This window comes from Mauremys reevesii, linkage group 3 (assembly GCF_016161935.1).
Source record: "Mauremys reevesii isolate NIE-2019 linkage group 3, ASM1616193v1, whole genome shotgun sequence".
NCBI lineage: Eukaryota > Metazoa > Chordata > Testudines > Geoemydidae > Mauremys > Mauremys reevesii.
This window is the reverse complement of record NC_052625.1, coordinates 144,515,124-144,536,646: the sequence shown is the minus strand read 5'-3', so window position 1 is coordinate 144,536,646 and position 21,523 is coordinate 144,515,124. Positions and strand designations below refer to the sequence as shown.

The 21,523-nt window shown below is 42.0% G+C and overlaps 1 protein-coding gene across 1 annotated transcript in view; it reads left to right on the top strand.

The window, feature by feature from the left end:
- LOC120401161 (hormonally up-regulated neu tumor-associated kinase homolog A-like) overlaps positions 1-14,853 on the top strand; it is a 44,365-nt gene extending 29,512 nt beyond the window's left edge. Inside the window, exons 8-9 of the mRNA XM_039530822.1 lie at positions 12,105-12,324; positions 13,855-14,853. Of these exons, the coding sequence (XP_039386756.1) occupies positions 12,105-12,324; positions 13,855-14,624 (990 nt within the window). The 3' untranslated portion in view covers positions 14,625-14,853. The remainder of the gene's footprint in view (positions 1-12,104; positions 12,325-13,854) is intronic.
- Positions 14,854-21,523: the final 6,670 nt, after the last annotated feature.

The following is a 21,523-nucleotide window of genomic DNA, read 5'->3' as shown; positions in this document are numbered from 1 at the left end:
TCCCTGTCCCGCTCACTCCTGGCATCCTATTGTGCAAGTCTACATTCCTGAAGTTGTGGAGTACCTGAAAAGTTTGTGAAGCGTTTCATAGAGTTTAACACCAGAAGGGATTCACTAGATCATCTAGTTTGACCTCCTGCATATCATAGGCCACCAAGATCACTCCGTACCTGCACACTAAACCCTACAACTGATATTAGACCAAAGTGTTACAGCCCACAGGAAGCTATACTATGTAGTACAGAGAACAAGAAGGATCAAGGTGCACCAGTGGCCAAGGGCCCAGCCAGGAGTGGCGGAAGTGCCCTAAAAGTGTGGTGGGGGCCCACAGGCACCCAAACCATACCCCACCCTGTGCAACACCACCTCCCAAGACCTTGCCCATGCACCGCCCCTTCCCCAAAAACCCTGCCCCCCAGTCATTCCTCTCCACACCATTGCTTGCCCTTCAGCCGGCAAAAAGTGGGTGGGCACAGCCCTCCCACTTTTAAAAGTGGGGGGGCCATGGGCCACTGTCCCCTCCCCGCCCCAATTCCAGCGCCACTGGTCCCAGCAATGGCAGGGAAATGATTAAATGTATGTCTATACTTATGGAACAGTACAGAGTGCAGACACTGAATGCCAGCTAGCATTACTCCTGGAGGGATTCTGCACCAGTGCACACACACATAATTAATGTGCTGCACATATTTTAATTTATTTTTTTCAGGTTAATAGTTTCTGCTGGGAAGTTGCTGCAGTTCTGCCTTTTGCTCACCAGAGGGCGCTATAGCACTAAAACGGAGCAGCCTTCCCAGCCAGCCTCTGCAGAAAATAACTTTGGCTGGGAAGTTGCTGCAGTTCTGCCTTATGCCCACCAGACATGCTGTGGTGCTAGAACAGAGCAGCCACTCCCAGCCAGCTAGGGAAGAGAAAGAGCCTGAAGTGCCGCCTTCACTGCTCCTGCCCGGGCCAGGTCAGGAGACAGGGACTATGGAGAGACAGATGGCATGAAACTAGTGGGAGGATCAGACAAGGCTCATAAGTCTAGTGGGGGGAGGACATACTGGGGCAGGGACTGAATGAGAGTGGAGGCACAGAATTCCCCCAGGAGTACAGCATGAGTATAGACAGCAGAGTAGATGGTCAGGCACTGCTTAGGTGAGCAGAGTACAGACATGCCAGAACTTTGGGGCATACACCCTACATGGCTCTCAATGCACCCAAGCAGTGCCTCTCACATCTACACTCCTGTTTTTAGTAGCATAGTTTCTAGCAGCAATGAGACAGTGACAGTCTTTCCCCGGCACAGTGAAAGGCTCTGGGAGTGGGCAATGGCTCTACCAGTGGGGAAAGGGGGAAAACACACTGCAGCTGGAGCCTTTCTCCGCTGCCTTCCTACTGCCAGACCATTTCACTTCTGGGTGTAGCTACACACCACAGTGCGAACACAGCCTGTGTTTCACTATAGCATGTGCTACACATACCCCACACACTGCTCCAAGCGCAGACAAGGCCTAACTCAGAGATACGCAGATAATCCTGGCAAGTGACCCATATCATGCACTGCAAAGGAAGGCAACAAAACCCCAAGGACATTGCTATTATGATGTGGGGGGAAATTCCTTCCTGACCCCGCATATGGCAATCAATTAGACCTTGAGCACGTGAGAGCACACCTTAGAGAGAGAATGCTTGGGCCCACTTCAGAGCCCTGGCCCTCCCTGTCCAATGTCCCATCTCCAGCCATGGTCATCCCTTGTACTTCAGAGAAAAGAGACAAAAAAATTGAATACACTGGGGGGGGGAAGGGGGCAAAATCCTTTCCTGACCCTTGCAGGCGACCAGTGGAAGCTCTGAAGTATGTGATTTTAGGAACATAGGACACAAACCAAAAGAGACCCCCAGGGCTGTTTAGCCTTGCCTCCCCCACCCCATCATAAGCACCTTGTCACATGCACCAGACTTGCTTCCAGGAAATGGATAAAAGAAAGCCAGCCACAGTCTCAGCTACATTCCTTAGACACCTTTTCCTCCTTCCCATTACTAGTGCAAATTAGAGACTTCATTAAGTCAAGGGAAGTTTTGCCACTGACTTCACTTGTGTGGGATCAGGCCCTCATGGTGTAGAAGGGGTGGGTTGGATACACGTGCACCCTGCACAAATGATGGCAGGATTTGCTTAGCTGCAGATTGGATTTTGAACATTCAGGCTGGCCCAGAAAAGCATTTTCACAATCTCATTTGGATTAATTAATATATACATGCTTCAAGTTCAACTCATAAACCTTGTGCCCAGCCTGAGTAACAGGACCTAGTGGGGGAAGGAATCCCATCCATAGGCCTCGGAGCAGCTTCAGAGCCAGCTCATGAAGGTTACTCAGCAAAATGGAGGAAGAAGCCTGCATAGCCCATTCTTCCAGGGAGAGGGCAGGAACAATTAGGAATTAAAAATTATAATCACCAAAAGGTATTGTAATAAAAGTTTAAACCAGTAAGTTCTTAGTTACAGATGTTAAATTATTAGAAATCATATTTAAAAGTGGCCAAAATACCTCCAACACATTTACAAATAAAAAATAAATAGAAGCACTGGACTCCGTTTTAATAAAATTATTAAAAATAAGGAATAAATAGAGGAATTTTCACAGGAAATTCCCCTATTATTTTAATCACTTTTTCTTAAGCCATCATTGAAACTAGTTTTCCTAAATGGGTGGATTCCCATTATGTATCCTACATGGGGGAATTAATGTAATGAAAACACTTCACTAGCATTTGGCTTCTGATCAGATTAAGAGAAAAAAAATAATAGGTATTTTCACTATAATTGTATATGTGTTCTGCAATAAAATGAGTCATAAATTTAAACAGGGCACATGTCACTACTGCAATGGGGACAAAGCCAGGTAACTTAAGAATCCCTTGACTCGCTTAGCAGCTGAGTCAGATATGAATAACAGAATCACAAAAATTATGAATGGAAAAAAATGAGTAGTCCCATCTTGTCCATAGCCCTGCCATTGCAGATCCATTCCCTATTGTTCATTAATAAGTGGTTGGTAAAGTGTACATTTAAAAGTTCCTAGGTTCAAGCCTTCTACCAGTTCTATTTGGAGACTATTCAATAACTCAATAGATCTTCCTGGTAGGGAGCTTTCCCAGATATTCAGCCCAAATTGTTTGTTTCTTAATTTCATCCCATTACTTCTAGTTACACCCTTTTGCAAGACCATAAATAATTTCTCTACCTTGGTGTTTATGCTCTACAAATATTTGTAACTGATCATGTTCACCTTTTAATTTTTACCTGTCCAAGCCATACGCATGATTAACTCTTCTAATCATTCCTTGCAATGAGGTCTCTTAAATCATAACTAGTAGTGATACAGTCCACTTGCCAATTCCCTTAACATCCTAAAATATGTATCATCTAGACCGACCTTTTTTTTAAATATATGGTCATATTTGCCCTGTATTCCCTTGCCTGTTCTTTAGCAACAGCTATTTTATGCTTATGTCTACAAAAAGGCAAAACTCAGGCCAAAAACTATAAAAGTATAATCAAGGAAAGAAAGAAAACTTGCTATACACCAAGAGACAGGTCAGACAAAGGGCAGTAGGGGAAACAAAACCAGAGAGAGGTTATGTTAAGAACAGCCATACTGGGTCAGACCAAAGGTCCATCTAGCCCAGTATCCTGCCTTCTGACAGTGGCCAATGCCAGGTGCCCCAGAGGGAATGACCAGAACAGGTAATCATCAAGTGATCCATCCCCTGGCTTGAGGTCACACAGCAGGTCAGAGCCAGACATAGAACCCAAGTCTGCTGAGTCCTAGGCCCAGTGCCACTGGACTGTGCTGCCAACACCTGCAAAAGTACCTGTTCTGAAGCTTCACTGCAACATTCTCTCTGTGCAGCCTTTCTGCTTTGGTCTGAAATAGCCCAAATCCAAAGGCCTGAGGAGCACACAGCAGAGCACTCACTCCAGCTCACCCACTCTCACGCCCCATAAGTATTTGAAAGTGGGGGAGAGGCGTGAGGGTGGCTAATTGGTGGAGAGGGAGGATTTTTCATCTGTTAGTTTGTCTGGTCTTCTGGTTGGAATTTACATGAGACGATATTGCAGCTGTTTAGTTATAATGATGTGGGTATTTAATGTTTGTATGTCACATTTCATCAAAGGTGCCTAAAGAGGACAGATAGATGCTCTTTTTATTCCAAATAAAGCCAAATATTTGCTATTTGTTAGTCACAGTCTGTGATTGGTCACTAAATCACAAAATATAGTTTCCAATCCACAGCTGAATAACAAAGGCCCCAGATCTGCAAATTTATGCATGTGCTTTACTGTAAGTGCAAGAGTAGTCTCCCTGAGCTCAATAAGAATATACAGGTGCATAAAAATGAAAGCACACAAAGTAGTGTTTGCAGAACTGGAGCCTAAAACGTTTCAAAACTAGGAGAGTAACCAATGCATAGCAAAGAAAAAGCAGCAAATATGGCCTGATTGAGGACAAATTTCCATTGTTTTTGGATCAGGTGAAAATGTTCAGCATGTACTCTTGCTTTCATCTGAACATGGATATTCCTAGAGGCTGAGATTTTCAAAAGGAACATAAGGGAATAAAATACCCAACTTTTCACTGAAATTCAATGATACTTCAGTGCCTAACTCCTTTGAGAAAATTCTGGCCAAAAAGAACCAAAAGATTCACCAAATATTAACATAAACACTGGCAACAATGTTCATGAATGGCATATCATAAAAAGACAGTAACATGGTCAAACCAAATAACTGCTTGCAATTCAAACAAATATTCACAAACATTATTTTTGCAGTATTCAACCTGCTCCAATCAATAGATTAATCAAAAGTGTTTCCACACCAAAATCAAAGAAAAATGTAAACTCTTAAGGACAAATTTTCAACAAGCCTTCTAATTTGCAACTGCAAAAATTGCAAGTGCATTCTTTTGCATGTACAACAAACTGTGTTTACATAAGTTGAATGAGTAGCTGTGTTTGCAAATGCTGGTTTTACACTCAAACTGGCATTTCTACATGAAGATAAGGGTTTTGGTGAAAGCAAATAGACGCAATTCCAATTTTTGTAAGTGCAATTACAGAAGCCTGTTGAAAGTTTGACCCTTAAAAGATTCTTTCCATGTTCAAATTTGAGCCATAAGCCATTGGATAAATATAACACATGGCCCGTCCTTTCATGAACGGTAATTTCTCCAAGCAATGTATTTGCATTATGCGTGTTCTTTTGTAGAAGAGAGCCTTAATGATTATAATTTGCCATCCAGAACTTTATAGCTAGCCCTTGTCGAAAACAGTGTTTCTGCCAAAAGGCTTCCTGCCCAGGTGCTTAACCAATTAGCTCTTAAGAGGTCTGGCAGTAAAACCAGTCATGGCAAGTATTCTGATGTACTGTATATAAGGTGACAGCTTGCAAAACATAAGATGAAAATTTGTTTTCTTAACAAGCAGTGTGTAAAATCCTGGGAGACTATTTGATTGCTTTGCCTAAAACACTTATGACATCTCATATTCCCAGTTGATATAGTGTGGTTTTAACAATATGTTGTCAAATTAAACATATTTTATTTTGTTTTTATATACACTCTAAAGACAATTTATTTAATTGTGATTTGGGTGTTGCAAATGTGTAGTAGGCATGGACTAACCTAAGAGTTTGAAGTTTGGTAAGCTTCAAACTTTTCCAACCATTTTACTAACTTACGAAATGCATTCAAGCTTTGAGAGACCTGTTTTTCCCACAAATTATACCCAACGTTTTTCATGGGACATTAGATTAAAAACATGTTTTTACAATGTTACAACTAGGGCTGTCAATTAATTGCAGTTAACTCACACAATTAACTCAAATAAATTAATCATGATGAATCGCGGTTTTAATTGTGCTGTTAAACAATAGAATACCAATTGAAATTTATTAAATATTTTGGATGTTTTTCTACATTTTCATATATATTATATTCTGTGTTGTAATTGAAATCAAGGTGTATATTATTTTTGATTACATATACTTGCACTGTAAAAATGATAAAAGAAACGGTATTTTTCAATTCACTTCATACAAGGACTGTAGTACAATCTCTTTGTTGTGAAAGTGCAATTTACAAATGTAGATTTTTTTTGTTACATAACTTCACTCAAAAACAAAACAATGTAAAACTTCAGAGCCTACAAGTCCACTCAGTCCTACTCCTTGTTCAGCCAATTGACAAGACAAACAGGTTTGTTTACATTTACAGGAGATAATGCTGCCCTCTTCTTACGTACAATGTCACCAGAAAGTGAGAACAGGCATTTGCATGGCATTTTTGTAGCTGGCATTGCAGGGTATTTACATTCCAGATATGCTAAACATTTGTACACCCTTTCATGCTTCAGTCACCATTCCAGAGGACGTTTCCATGCTGATGATGCTCATTAAAAAAGTAACGCATTAATTAAATTTGTGACTGAACTCCTTGGGGGTGGGGATGGGGTGGGGAATTGCATGTCCCCTGCTCTGTTTTACCCGCATTCTGCCATATATTTCACGTTATAGCAGTCTCAGGTGATGACCGAGCACATGTTGTTCATTTTAAGAACACTTTCACTGCAGATTTGACAAAACACAAAGAAGGTACCAATGTGAGATTTCTAAAGATAGCTACAGCACTTGACCCAAGGTTTAAGAATCTGAGAGGGACGAGGTGTGGAGCATCCTTTCAGAAGTCTAAAAAGAGCAACACTCAGATGCGGAAACTATAGAACCCAAACCACCAATAACAAAAATCAACCATCTGCTGGTGGCATCTGACTCAGATGATGAAAATGAACATACGTCGGTCCACACTGCTTTGGATCGTTATTGAGCAGAACCCATCATCAGCATGGATGCATGTCCTTGGGAATGGTGGTTGAAGCATGAAGGGACATATGAATCTTTAGCACATCTGGCGGGTAAATATCTTGCGACGCTGGCTACAACAGTGCCATGAGAATGCCTGTTCTCACTTTCAGGTGACATTGTAAACTAGAAGTGGGCAGCATTATCTCCTGCAAATGTAACCAAACTTATTTGTCTGAGCAATTGGCTGAACAAAAAGTAGGACTGAGTGGACTTCATTTTATTTTTGAATGCAGGTTTTATTGTACATAATTCTATATTTGTAAGTTCAACTTTCATGATCAAGAGATTGCACTACAGTACTTGTATTAGGTGAACTGAAAAATAGTATTTCTTTTGGTTTTTTACAGTGCATATACTTGTAATAAAAAATAAATATAAAGTTGAGAAGTGTACACTTTGTATTCTGTGTTGTAACTGAAATCAATATATTTGAAAATGTAGAAAACATCCAAAAATATCTAAATAAATGGTATTCTGTTACTGTTTAACAGTGTGATTAATCGTGTTTAATTTTTTTTAATCGTGCGATTAATCGTGATTAATTTTTTTAACTGCTTGACAGCCCTAGTTACAACATAAGATAGTCCAACAGTTTCTAATTCAAACCCCCTAAGGGCAGGCTAGACACACAGTGGTAATAAGGTCAAAGTCTCATTGGGGGGCTCTCTACGTCGTTTTTCTGCCTGTAGCCCCCAGCTCTGTATCTTTCTGCTGAAGATACTTCTAGTCCCGTGCCAGCAACAGGGTGTGTGTCTGACTTATAGCCTTCAGGATGCCTGCTGCCTGGCCTTCCCTCTGCAGCCAGTGCCCAGGCAGCCTCCAGCTCTGTTCCAAGTCCAGTCCCCTCAAACCTCAGGCTGTACTTCCATTTTCTGACCCTTGGGATTTAGAAAGCCCTCTGCTGGCTGGATGTTGAACAGCAGGAGGGTGGGGGGCAGAGTCACAATGCAAGTAACAAGCGAGCCAGTTCACTCCATCACACTTGATGGTGGGAACCCTAGTTGTTCAAGAGCTAAAACACCGATGGTAGAACAGCAGGATTCCCTTTCTCCCCATTACTCAGACTGCCAGGTCCTGATTTCCCTACAATGTATTTCTAATCCCTAGTCAAAACTCAACAAGTTCAGGAGGCTGCTGAGAAACAGAACAGTCATTGTGGGGGTCTTGCTTTGAGAAAAGGGAGGAGGTTGCTAATAGCAGTGGGTCCAGGCAGGGAAGGTGCTGAGTGGAGAAGCAACTAAGCAGGGAGCAGATGCTCAGCAAGAATGAGGCAGGGAAACTGTTCAGTGGGATGTTTGAGAGACAAGGTGGGTGAGGTCACATCTTTTATTGAACCATAGAATCATAGAATCATAGAATCTCAGGGTTGGAAGGGACCTCAGGAGGTCTTATATAAATCCATGGTACGCCCACATCTCGAATACTGTGTACAGATGTGGTCTCCTCACCTCAAAAAAGATATTCTAGCACTAGAAAAGGTAGAAAAAAGAGCAAAAAAAATGGGGGGGGGGTTTAGAGAGTATGATGAAAGAAGAAAGAGAGAAGAGGGACTGACTCTTCAGTTTGGAAAGAGGGAGGGACATGATAGAAGTGGATAAGGAAAAGTTATTTACTTATTCCCATAATACAAGAACTAGGGGTCACCAAAAAAATTAATAGGCAGCAGAAAAAAAAAAAAAAAGGAAGTTCTTCTTCACGCAGCGCACAGTCAACTTGTGGAACTCCTTACCTGAGGAGGTTGTGAAGGCTAGGACTATAACAATGTTTAAAAGGGGGGATAAAAATTTGGTGGGCTAAGTCCATAAATGGCTTATAGCCCCAGTGGTAACCTAGCCTCTGTCGTCAGAGGATGGAGATGGATGGCAGGAGAGAGATCACTGATCATTGCCTGTTAGTTCACTCTCAGGGGCAGTCGGTAGACAGATACTGGGCTAGATGGACCTTTGGTCTGACCCGGTACGGCCTTTCTTATGTTCTTATGTTCTTATGTTCATCTAGTCCAATCCCCTGCTCAAAGCAGGACCAAATCCAACTAAATCATCCCAGCTAGGGCTTTGTCAAGCCTGACCTTAAAAACCTCTAAGGAAGGAGATTCCACCACCTCCCTAGGTAACCCATTCAAGTGCTTCACCACCCTACTAGTGAAAAAGTTTTTCCTAATGTCCAACCTAAACCTCCCCCTCTGCAACTTGAGACCATTACTCCTTGTTCTGTCATCTTCTACCACTGAGAACAGTCTAGATCCATCCTCTTTGGAACCCCCTTTCAGGTAGTTGAAAGCAGCTATCAAATCCCCCCGCCATTCTTCTCTTCTGCAGACTAAACAATCCCAGTTCCCTCAGCCTCTCCTCATAAGTCATGTGCTCCAGCCCCCTAATCATTTTTGTTGCCCTCCGCTGGACTCTCTCCAATTTATCCACATCCTTCTTGTAGTGTGGGGCCCAAAACTAGACACAGTACTCCAAATGAGGCCTCACCAGTGCTGAGTAGAGGGGAATGATCACATCCCTCGATCTGCTGGAAATGCCCCTACTTATATCCTACCAGCTTCTGTTGGTGAGAGATAGAAGGTTTTGAGCTACACAGAGCTCTTCTTTAAGCTCTGTATGAACTTAGAAGCCTGTCTCTCTCTCCCACAAAGTTGGCGCAATAAAAGATGTGACCTCACCCACCTTGTCTCTCCAATGCCCTGGGACCAACATGGTTACAATACTGCATACAACAGTGGGATGCTGGCAGGGAAGTTGATCAGGGAAAAAGCGCTGTGGAGCCAGATGGGCAGTTGCAAGGAGGAAAAGAGTTCAAACAAATCCTTTCAACTAAGCTATCTCCAGCTCAGCTTCTCTCCTCTCCTGCCTGTCCACAGCTGCCTTGTCTCTCCCCCTCCCCTCCCAAAAATGGCTTGGCTACACTTGAGAGTTGCAGTGCTGGGAGTTACAGCGCTGGTCGTACAGCTGTGTAGGGAAAGCGCTGGTGTGTGGCCACACTCACAGCTACCAGCGCTGCAGTGTGGCCACATTTGCAGCATTTGCAGCGCTGTTGGGAGTGATGCATTATGGGCAGCTATCCCAGCGTTCAAGTGGCTGCAACGTGCTTTTCAAAAGAGGGGGGTGGGGTGTAGTGTGACAGGGAGCGGGGGAGAGACAGTGGATTTTTGGAGCCGACACTGTGTATCAGCTCCCTGCCTTGCAAAATCAGAAAATTTTCCCGACCCCTTACTCTTAACTGCAAACAGCCTGCAGACCAGATAAGCAGCTGCTCCAACGGACTCCCTTGCTCCCCCCTGCCCCCGCTGTTTCTATCCTCAAGCAAACACTCATCCCCCTGCCTGCCTCATTCACAGGGGTTATCTCATTTGATTGTTCACAGTCAGTTACAGATTGATCACAGCAAACAGGAGCTGTGTTTGTTTTTTAGATAAGCAGCTCCCGGAGCCCCGAGTTCACAACAAAACAAAGAGAGGCTGCATAACAAAACAAAGAGAGTAATCAGTTAAAAGCATTCTGGGATATCTCCTAATACCCTGGAGGCCAATAACAGCGCTGGTGTGTAGCCACACCTGACGAGCAGCACTGCATCACCAGCGCTGCACTCGTTATACCCCAAGCAGACCAGGTGTACAGCCAGCGCTGCAGCCAGGGAGTTGCAGTGCTGCATGTGCCTTGCAGGTGTGGACAGTGACTAAGTTGCAGCGCTGGAAAGCCTCCACCAGCACTGCAACTCTCAAGTGTAGCCAAGCCCTGAGCAATTTCCCTTCCCCAGTCTGTTTTCGTTCTCACTCCACATTCAGCTGCTCCCATTCCTAAACCCAATGTTCTTTTCAGAGCATCCTCTCTCATTTCCTTTTCTTCTCCCTCTCCAACAACCCCTAATATCTCTCCTTACACCCCCACCCCAGTAACCTGGCCTGAGTATACCTCATCCCTCCGCTGGCTTCCCAGCATCACTTGGGTTTGGATCTTCCTTTTGGAGGAGGGAGCAGCAAGTTCCAAGTTCCCACCTACTGCTGCTTATCATGGGGCTGCAGCCAACTAGTGGAATCATCTAAGAAAAATAGAGGAAAAAAGGTTAAAATAAAGCACTTGTTTTTTACTTAAAAAATAAAGCACATTATTGTCCTACAGGCAGGTGCCTCTGCAACTTGAAGCATTTTACTAGCAGATCTGGTCAAAAAAAAAAAAGCAGTGCTTGTTTGGTGAAAACCTTGGAAAGAAACAACATTTTTCATTCTTCATTCTTCATTCATTTTGTGTTTTGAATTTGTTTTCATTCAGGTGAGACACCCCCTATGTGGGGGAGAAGTTAACCAAAGTTTAAAAGTGAGAGAAATTGATTTTTTTCCCTCACTTAAAATATTGCAAATCAATTATTTTCAAACTAAAATCATTAGAATTAAGAACAGGACTAACCACACTTTACGTTGATCATTTAGGTAGGATCACTGCATTTATAGATTGCTCTGCTTGTGAGTAGATGACAGATTCCTCGGTAGCACTGTAGAACAGGAAAGGGCATGAAAAAAACTCTTATATACAAAGAGATTGAAAAGACTGTGATTATTTACCTGAGAAAGGAGACAAATAGTCCAGGGTGTGATAAAAGTATACAAAATAATGAATAATTTACAGAATGCAGATCTGGATGTTCTGTTCTCCCTATCTCATAACACAAGAACAAGTGGGTATTCAATTAAATTGAAAGGTGGAAAATTCAAAACTGATCAAATGAAACACTGTTCACACAACACAAAGTTAGACTATGGAACTCGTTCCCACATGAGGTTGTTAAAGCCAAGGATTTAAAAAGATGCAAAGAGGGAATGGACAAGAGGAATTATTACTCCAGATTCTGATCACCCCCTTCTGCAGGTAAAACAGCAGGAGGGGGCTAAGAGAGAGTAAATCTACTAGGGTCTCTTTGCAGACCTCTCCCTAATTGTTCTGCCAGGAAGCAGGGCTTGCCAGCTCACAAACCCTGTGGATCTCAGGGATTAGAGGGAGACCAATGAACAAGTTCTGTGCTGGCTCATTCTGTATTACATTGCACGGGGCGGGAGGGGATTTCTGCAAGACTGGTGGGGAAGGAAGATGCACATTTCCATTTGCACGTCTGAGCTTGTTGTATTTCATTTCCTTGTACGTTCAAGCTTCTTTTCAATGTAAGACAATATGAATTATGACTGTTATGTTTTCAGAGGGAAAATGTAATAGAAAAATGTGGTGGTAAACCTCCTAGAAACCTGAATCAAGATGCAGATATTCAGATTTCCCAAAAGGCTGAACTGGTCACAACAGAAAACCTCAACAACTATGACAATAAGACATTTCCTTCTGCACTAAGCCCAGCAATCCCAGACGCCATTCAAGAAGATGAAATTGCAATTACTTTGGATAACCAAGAAAATATACCAGAAGGTACTGTACTGAAATCTATTAATGGCTTATTAACCTGAAAATGTTCCTTTAGTGCAAGTCAGTAAAAAGTGAAAACATTTTATGATTTTTTTTTTAGAAATTTTCCATTTGTTTGTTTTTTGAGGGGGAGGAGGGAGTTCAAAAAATGTAGCTCAGCTCTAGTTCTCCAGCTTCACACAGTTTTCCCCTCATAGAACTACCTCCACCATTATGCTACAGGCACATTCTGTTTGTTACCTCAGAACAGATTTTTAAAGTCTTGGAAGTGTGCGCTCCCCTATCTAAGTCAATGTGAAGGAGATTTAGGGACTGATCTTACACTCACTGAAGTCAGTGGTAGAGCACCATCTTTGAAACAGAGAGGAGTGTGTTGGGAAAGAACAAGTTCCACCCATATCCACCCTCCTCTGCAACAAGAAAAAATTCACTGGGTGAGATATGCCCAATAGATAATGATCAATGCTCAAAAAAAATCATTCAATATATCCAAGGGCCTTGCCATTACACTCTTGGAGGAATTCCTTCCTGATCCCAAGTTTTGGTGATCAATTTGAAAACATATATGTAGGAAAGAATAGCCATAATTAAGCATCAACCCAATTGCTACTCTGGATATACTGACTATAAGTAACTGTCCATTACATGTCATTCTCCAAGTCATTTCCATTGTTTTCCTACGAAGGATTGTGAGGAACCTCCAAGGTCAAGAAATTCAAAACACTGATTATTCTGGGAGAGAAAGATAGAAAGTGACTTTAGACTTTGAGGCTGAATCCAGGTCTGGTATAAGAGTCACAACTTAGTTAACTTCAACACTCTCCATTGCCCTGCACCAAATCAGAAAGGTGGTAGTTTACACTTTCTTTGCAATGATGTAAATAACAAGTGCAAGGTGCAGACCCATGGATAGTCAGACCCTTGCTCTGAATTTGACCTCTCAATAAATGTCAATTGATTCTGACTCGATCATTGTGCCTCTAAATACTTTTTATATTCATACCATCTTTAATAAATGCTGAGTAATAGCCCCAATAATAGCCATACAGAAATAACAAAAAGGTAGGCAACACTATGCCCAGCTGTCCACTTTCTGTTCCATCTTAGCATCAATAGCTTCCTCCTCATTTGGATGTGAGCTATGCCATGTCATCACTGCTACTGAACCTTACGCCACTTACGAGCAATTATGGTTACACACAGGTGTAATTTTTCAACAGTGACTAGTGATTGTGAGTGCCTCAGTCTTGAATGCCAGCATTTTAAAAGGGGTCTGATTTTCAGAGTGTTGATCACCTCTCCTCTGAAAATCAGGACCCTTTAAAGCATCTAAAGTTGGCCACTGAAATCAATAGTTACTTTTGAAAGCCTATGTGTAAACATGGCATTATATCAAGATTTTTTAAAAAACTCTACCAACAGTCAGCAAAATTCACAGTCCCAAGGGGAGGTACTTTCAGTAATAACTTGTTACTTTTATTGACGCTTTCATTTCAGCGTGAACTGATCTTATCCATTCTATATTCCATTTAGTTTCCAAGTTTGCAGATAGAGAATGGGTTCATCTTGAACCTCCTAAATCACCAAATAAAAATACTTCATATGAGCCAATGAATCAGCCACTTTTGGATCTGCAGGAGAATTTGGATGATTATAAAGACTTAGCTGATGTGAGGAAATCATATCTTCCTGAGAAACCACCTCCTGCATTAGCAAATAACCCAACGTATTCTGCAAACCACCAGTCTCAAAGATCTGCAATGTCATGTACAAGCAGAATAACCCCACGGTCTCTAACAGAAAATAGAGTCATAGACCACAGTCCTATGCCTCATCAGGATACAAGATTTAAAAACCTTCTCAAAGCAATGGATGAGACTATTCCAACTCCAGCATGGCTGTACTCAGAAAAGGAAAGTCCTAATCTACTAATGATTGAAACACCACAGCTTTCCCCTTTGCCCAGGCTGAGACAAGCTGCCTTGAGAGACACCATAGTTAAAAAGATTTCATGTATGGGAACATCACATCAACCAACACGTGGTTCCCCTCCATTTTTGGTCAATGGCTCAAGACCACCAATTTTCCCTATATCGCAACAGCAAACACATATGGTAAGAAGTTTGAGGCAATCTAAAGAAAACCCAAAAACCTTTTTCAACAACAACATGAAGATTAAGAGAAACTTAGTCCAACTCAAGCATATCCATAAAGTTACAGACCTGAATCTTCCAGTATTATCTCCACCATACCAAACCAGGTCAGGGAAAAAGTCTGAGATTTTAAGGTTAGATTTTGCATAAATACAGTGCACGGCAATATACGAAAAAAGGGAGGGGTATGTGTGTGAGATACTGAAAATAACAGCATCTATAAACTTTCTACAAAGTGTAAAGCTGATAGATTTTAGCTGAATACCATGATGTCACAAGTCTGTTTAATGTAGATGCAAAATTTGAGGTTGTAAGAAGACAATTCACAATAATATTTGATTGTGAATTTTTTGTGTCTATGTACATTGTTTGCACCCAAGCTGTGGATCATTGTGTTAGGGCAAAAGATCCAGAAAATAAAACTGACTAGTCTATTTTGATTGTCCTAGCTGAATAAAGAGTAAATGTAAACAAATTGTTATAATGATGGAAAACTAGATTTTAAAAATCCTCTTTCCATTTTAATAAACTACAGCGTTAGTAAGACAGCAGGAATTTTTTCGTATTAGCTATATGAATTTTAACCAGACAGTGGCACTTTAACCCAATTACGTTCCAAAACAGAGAAGACCAAATTTTGCATCCAACTTCACTGCATTAATTAATTAATTAATTAATTAGGGCTACACACATGTGACAAAGTAAAATGTATCCCTTTTGTTTTAAATTCCAATGATTAATCCTCCTTATTAATATTTCCTTTTTTTTATTACTCAACTTTGGGCCTAATTCTCTTCTCACCCTAATATAACTTCCTTGACTTTAGTGGAGTTACTCTTCATTGATACTTATGTGAGCAAAAGGAGAATCAGGTTTTGTGTTTGCAACTTTGAAATGTCCATGTGAGGTGTGAGCTTACAAGTTAAGGGTTACAAAGGATTTCTAAACGGTATTTGGAATGCATTGTGCATCATCTTGTCAAGATTTGCCCTCCCATATGTCTACCACCATTACTGCCATACAAAGAACATATTGGGAAGGTCTTTGGAGGGAGCTAAAGAATGAGTCTAAATGTGAAAAATGTGTAAATTTGAAATGCCAGTGTGTCTTGTGTGTAAGATTCAGCAGTCAGAAAGACTGTGCAGCCACTTGTGAATTCTGCTGTTTTTTTCTGGGAGATGGTCAAATTTCACCTTCAAGAGCAACAATAGAATATAATATTTAGAGTAATACAAAGAAGGTAAATCCATGGAGCCCACAGTAATTGCACTGAATGCTCAAGAGCCTAATTCTGCCCTCCCTTGGGCCAAGATTCAGGAAAGTATCCCTATTCAGGATAGCACTTAAGCACATGCTTCTGTTCCATTGAAGGCAATGGGACTTCATCATGTAGTGAAAATTCAGCATGTGATTAAGTGCTTTCCTGAACTAGGGCCATACATGGGTGTAACTCCCAGAATTGGGCCATTAGCTTATATATCATCTTCATTACTAAAGCTGGATGGATATTTCACAAACAAAGTGGCTTTGTAAACATTTCCCCCCTAATTTACAAAAATTTGTAAATTCATTCTAAGCTTGTCAATCTTGTGGTCAGTCTCCTGGAGTTTTGTCAAAAAAAGGGGGGGGGGAATAAACAGGATTTGACTCCATTTTTTGGTAAAAGTAGGCTGGAAGACTGGGGTTGCCAATTTTCTAATTGCACAAAACCGAACATCCTTGTCCCGTCCCCTGCCTGCCTTTCCCTGAGGTCCTACCCCTTCTCTGAGGCCTTGCCTCCCGCTCACTCCATCCCCCCTCCCTCTATCGCTCTCTCTCCCCTACCCTCACTCACTTTCACCAGGCTGGGGAAGAGGACTGGTGTGTGGGAGGGGGTGAGGGCTCTGGCTGAGCGTGTGGGCTCCAAGATGGGGGCATAAATTAGGGGTTCAGGGTATGGGAGGGGGCTCCAGGATGGGGCAGGGAGTTGGCGTGCAGGAGGGGCTGCAGCTGGGCAGCGCTTACCTCATGTGGCTCCCGGAAGCAGCCGGCATGTCTGGCTCCTAGGTGGAGGGGCAGCCAGGGGGCTCTGCACACTGCCCCTGTCCACAGGCACCACCCCACAGCTCCTATTGGTCATGGTTCTCAGCCAATGGGAGTTGCGGAACCAGCGCTCAGAGCAGGGGTAGGGTGCAGAGCCCCCATGGTCGCCCCTCTGCTTAGGAGCCGGACATGCCAGCTGCTTCTGGGAGCCATGCGAAGCCAGCCCTAGCTCTGCTGCACCGCCAACTGAACTTTTAGCAGCCCAGTAAGGCCCCTTTTCAATGGGGCATTCCGGTCAAAAAACGGATGCCTGGCAACCCTATGGGGAACAGTGGTGACACATTAAATATATAGTTCTGCTGGCAGAGAGAAGGCAAGCAGCAGTGTCTTCTAAGAAATGCAGACTACAACAAATATGAAGCGACATTAAAGCTGTAAGAGCCTCCATTTTCATGCACCCCAGTTTTCCAGAGACCCTGCCTGTAATGTTTGTTAATCTGTACCTCATGGCTCCCTTAGTTATAGTGTTTTAGGCCCGTTTCAGCAAGGTACTCACACAAGTGTGTCTAACTGCAAGCAAATGAGTAGTGCTCTTGAATTGAATTGTGAAATGTCAGAATTTTGACGTCAGTGGGACTACACATATGCTTAAAGTCAGGCATGTGTTAAGTACCTTGCTGACATGTGGCTTTATTGCCTACGTAAGGCCTGATTCTGCAAACACATACTTGGGTAACTTTTCAGGGGATTACTCAAGTTATCCAAATCTGAATTTGAAGAAATGGGCCCCTAGTTTGCATATGTCATGTTCCAGACAATGATTTGAAATACAGAAGTCAAAGGTGACATTTTAAAATCTTAAAGAGGAATTCCTGAGCACTAGCACAGTATTTTTCAGAAGGATAAAGGAAGCCAGATACAGCATATTAAGTTCTACTCTCAGTTGCACTCATTGACTTCAATGAGTGCAACTGGCATAACTGAAAGCAGAATATGGCCTTGTATGTGCACCCTGTTGCTCCATATGAGTTGTACACAATATATCAACTTAAGTTTCTTATTTGCTTACATCCTGTGCAACCCCAATTAGATTAATGACATAGGTCAGCTCACAATTTGTCCCACTGTCTTTGTGTTTTTATACTACAGACCAGGTATAAAACCGGTCAGCAGTTACACATGAATTCTGACCTGCTTGAAGGACAGAATAATTGTGCCTTCCAGTAAACTTTTCTGTATAAAGTATGGCAGCCAAAAAGTGCTATTGCTAAAAAGGCAGCCAAGGATTTTAAGAGCTAAAAGTTCACTTTTTACTTTACAAATGTTTTTAAATCAAAATATTTCACATTGTTAGATATATTCAGTGGAAGTAAGGGTTTCCAGCCCGGCCCTTAAAGTGTTAATTTCTCAACATCAATAAAAACCACTAGAACAGATAGGACAATTGTTTTGTGAAAAAAAATCCCTTATTTTTAAATAAAAAAATGTTTTTGACCAGCTCTAAAAATTACATCATCATTCTTTTTAACATAAGACCATGGTCTAATACCCATACCCATGATATATATATATATAGCATCTCACCTATCAACTAGAACCATTCATTTTTGGTCCAGTGATTAGGGTACTGGCCTAGGACTTGGTAGACCTGCATTCAATTCCCTGCTCCACTACAGACTTCCTATATGATCTTGGGCAAGTCACTTAGTCTCTCTGTGCCTCAATTCCCCATCTGTAAAATGGGTATGAGAGCACCTCCTTACCTCACAGGGGTATTGTGAGGATAACACATTGAAGATTGTGAGGTGCACACATGCTATGATGATCCATACAAGTACCTCAGATAGAAGGAACAAGGATCCAATGTGAGTAAGGATGGTAGTATCTAGCCATGGCGTATGAAAGAGCTGCTGTCTGAAATAAAACCAAACATGTATTCATTATGCTCAGTCACTGATAGCAGTCTTTTCTTTCATCTATATTTCACATATCAAAAACTGTGTGCATCTATTCTGCTTTCATGGGGAGCATCTCTAAAATCTGTGCCATAAGAAGTCAGTGTATAACTATATACAATTGGAGTTTTTTTAATTATTATTGTTACAACTAACAGTGCTTAATTGTACCATCGTGTTTACTATGAGCCAGAGCTGACTTTCAGTGGGACTGCTCATGCTGTAAGGTACTATTCAACACAGGGAAGAGAATCACGATCTGTCCCTTAGGGAAATGGAAAGGACACTCAACTTGATTGTATTGGTGCAAAATAATGTTAAAGTTAAAAGTGAAATGGAAAGCTTTTTTTAAAAGGGAGAGGGCTTAAGATATAAAATCTTTAAAAGAAAAACAGAAAATGTATAATTATCAATAAATATTTACATAGCACTCAAATGTAGGTGCCCAGTTGCTTTCAAAACTGTATGACAGATCCTTGCACCACAAAGTTTACTGTCTAAAGGCTCGTCCCTGCAAGCTGTTGTATGCCTGCTGTGAAATGCTTGGGACTTGAAGGGGCTCAGCACTGCAAAGGATTGGACCTTAAATACAATTGAATACAGTGAACAATGTCAGAGGCAAATAGTGCTAAGTGGGAAGGGAGAGGGTAACAATGAATAAGATCACATGCTCTACTTTGTAAAGCTGTGTATGCTTGTTAGTTCCCATCCTCCCCCACAATTAGTTGCACTTTTCATCTCCTCTTCAGTTTGAGAGCACAGGGTCAGGCCTGAGGGCAGAAGCAGATGATGAAGGACTGGAGGTGAGTGGTGGAAGGCTAACTGAGGGAGGTGAGTGCTGAGAACAGGGATGAAGGGAGATCCAAGTTACGGTGATACAGGCAACTGGGAGTATTTGCCACCTGGCTCCACATTGTTTTGTCTGTAGTTATTTGAAATGGATCCAGTTTCAGTACACAGCCTGGTTTTGTACAAATAAAAGGAATATTTGCGAGTGTGTCCGTGGAAATTCAATCAATGTCAAAATGATCATGAACTGGCTGTAAGCAGAGGTAACATATGCACAATCGGCTTTGATAACAACAAAGGTAGCAAATAAATGTGCGCTCTCTGAGCTAGACAATCCCTTGCTCTTTACTTGGCTGCACAGAAAAGTGAGCCCTCACCTGGCTTAGCTGAATACAGGCTGCCCAGATTGTGGCCCCAGCTGCACGGGGCAGGAGAACAGGAACACCTGATATCTTCTCCATTGTGAGCAAGTGGGAGAGGAGGAGGTGGCAGAGACCAGGGTAGCTGGGTAGGCACACAAAAGGAGTAAGCTAGAACCCATAAGGAGTAAAGCAACATATTGCCAACTCCTCCCAGAGCAAGGCGGAGCAAGGGAGGAATTGTGCTTTTCTGAGGCTCAATTCCATCTAATGCTGTGAGTGCTCCCATCAGTTTCTTTGGTCTACTAACAGTGTCAGGTATTTCCTGACTTGGGAATTGGGACCGTAAAGTAAGACAATGTTGCTCCTTAGCCTGAATAGCTAGCCAGTATCTACGGCCTTGTCCGGTTATTTCCATTAGGAGGAGAAATTGATGATTCAGGTGTTTATTTGGTGCAATCCTGTTTATTTACAATGACAGTACATGGTGTCCTGTTTCCTGGAACACAGTAGGAACAAACACCACCAGGCAGTTTCCTTCCTTACAGTTTTGCTGCTGCTTGGCATTGCATGTGAGCTTAGTGCCTTGGGCAGTAGCTTCTGTTTTCTCCAGCTAGCTTTCTCTATAGAAAAGGAGCTTAATTGCTTCTTCCATTTGACCTGAATGAAGGTCACACAACCAAAAGCTACAAGGTCTGGGATTGACTATAGGTCAAAGATGTGCCCGATGGCAGCCGTCAACACCCTCCAGCACAACATTATAAGCATGGAAGCCGTTGCAATGCCTAAAGCAGTGATTCTTCCCTGAAGCTATTTGCAAACACATCCAACCCTGAAGTCGACGAGGGTTATGCCCGCCTATCCTAAGGCCGAGTGCACCTCTGAGCCAGGAAACAATCTGCTGCTTTTTCTCAAAATCACCAAAAAGGCCAAATGCCCCTTTTGGGTTCAGTGCAGAAAACCCTTCACCACCATTTGTTCTGGGGATGCTGTATGAATCTTTATAAACAGAGCTGCAAAGGACAGTTCTTAAAAACTGCTTGGAATTTATATTTTTTAAAGTTTTGTCTTATGGGCCACATGAAATGGGGCGGGGGGGGGAAGAAGGATATTTCTTGGCCTTAGTGTGTGCTATGATACAGAGGGCCCAAACAATTTCCTGAGAATCATTCAGAAAACTTCAAGATATTGAACATACATTACAACAACTAAAAGAGAAGCTACTTATTCCCTTTCTCCTGCACAGTATGTACATAAACCATATCATAGATACAATCCCAGACCCCTGTATATTGTCTAATTATGTCAAAACCCCTCCCTTGAAAATGAAGGTTTCCCTTCCCCATGCCATCCAAAGTGCAGAGACACCATTGGATTTTGAAATACAATCCCCAGGAATAGTCAGTCAATGAAAGGGAAGAAACAATGGAAAAATCCCTTCCCCTGCACTTAGAATTCCTGGAGGACAGTGCTTGCTGTTCTCACAGTTTTTTCTTTAGTATGTTTTCAAACAGTAGCACAACACACAAGAGAGACTTAAAAACAAATAGCCACCACAGAACATGAAGGGAAAAAAACAAAGCAAAACAACCATACACATGCAAGCTTTATCTATTCACACACAGAAATAGGAGCTCCCCTTTGCTAAGGCCTGATCTAAAGACCTGCATGCAAAGGAAGTCATTTGCAGGGCACACAATAACTAGTTTTATTAGTCCTACTGATGCCAGGAACTACAACTGGTCAAAAATTTTCCAGCAAAAGTATTTCTTGTTGGAAAATGTAATTTCCCAAAATGTACATTTTCCCAGGGAACATGCCAATTTTGATTACGTTTTTCAAGTTTTCACTTAGATGTTTCCACATCAATATTTTTCAGGACATTTCATTTAATGAAAATGAATGACAAAATAACAAAATTTTC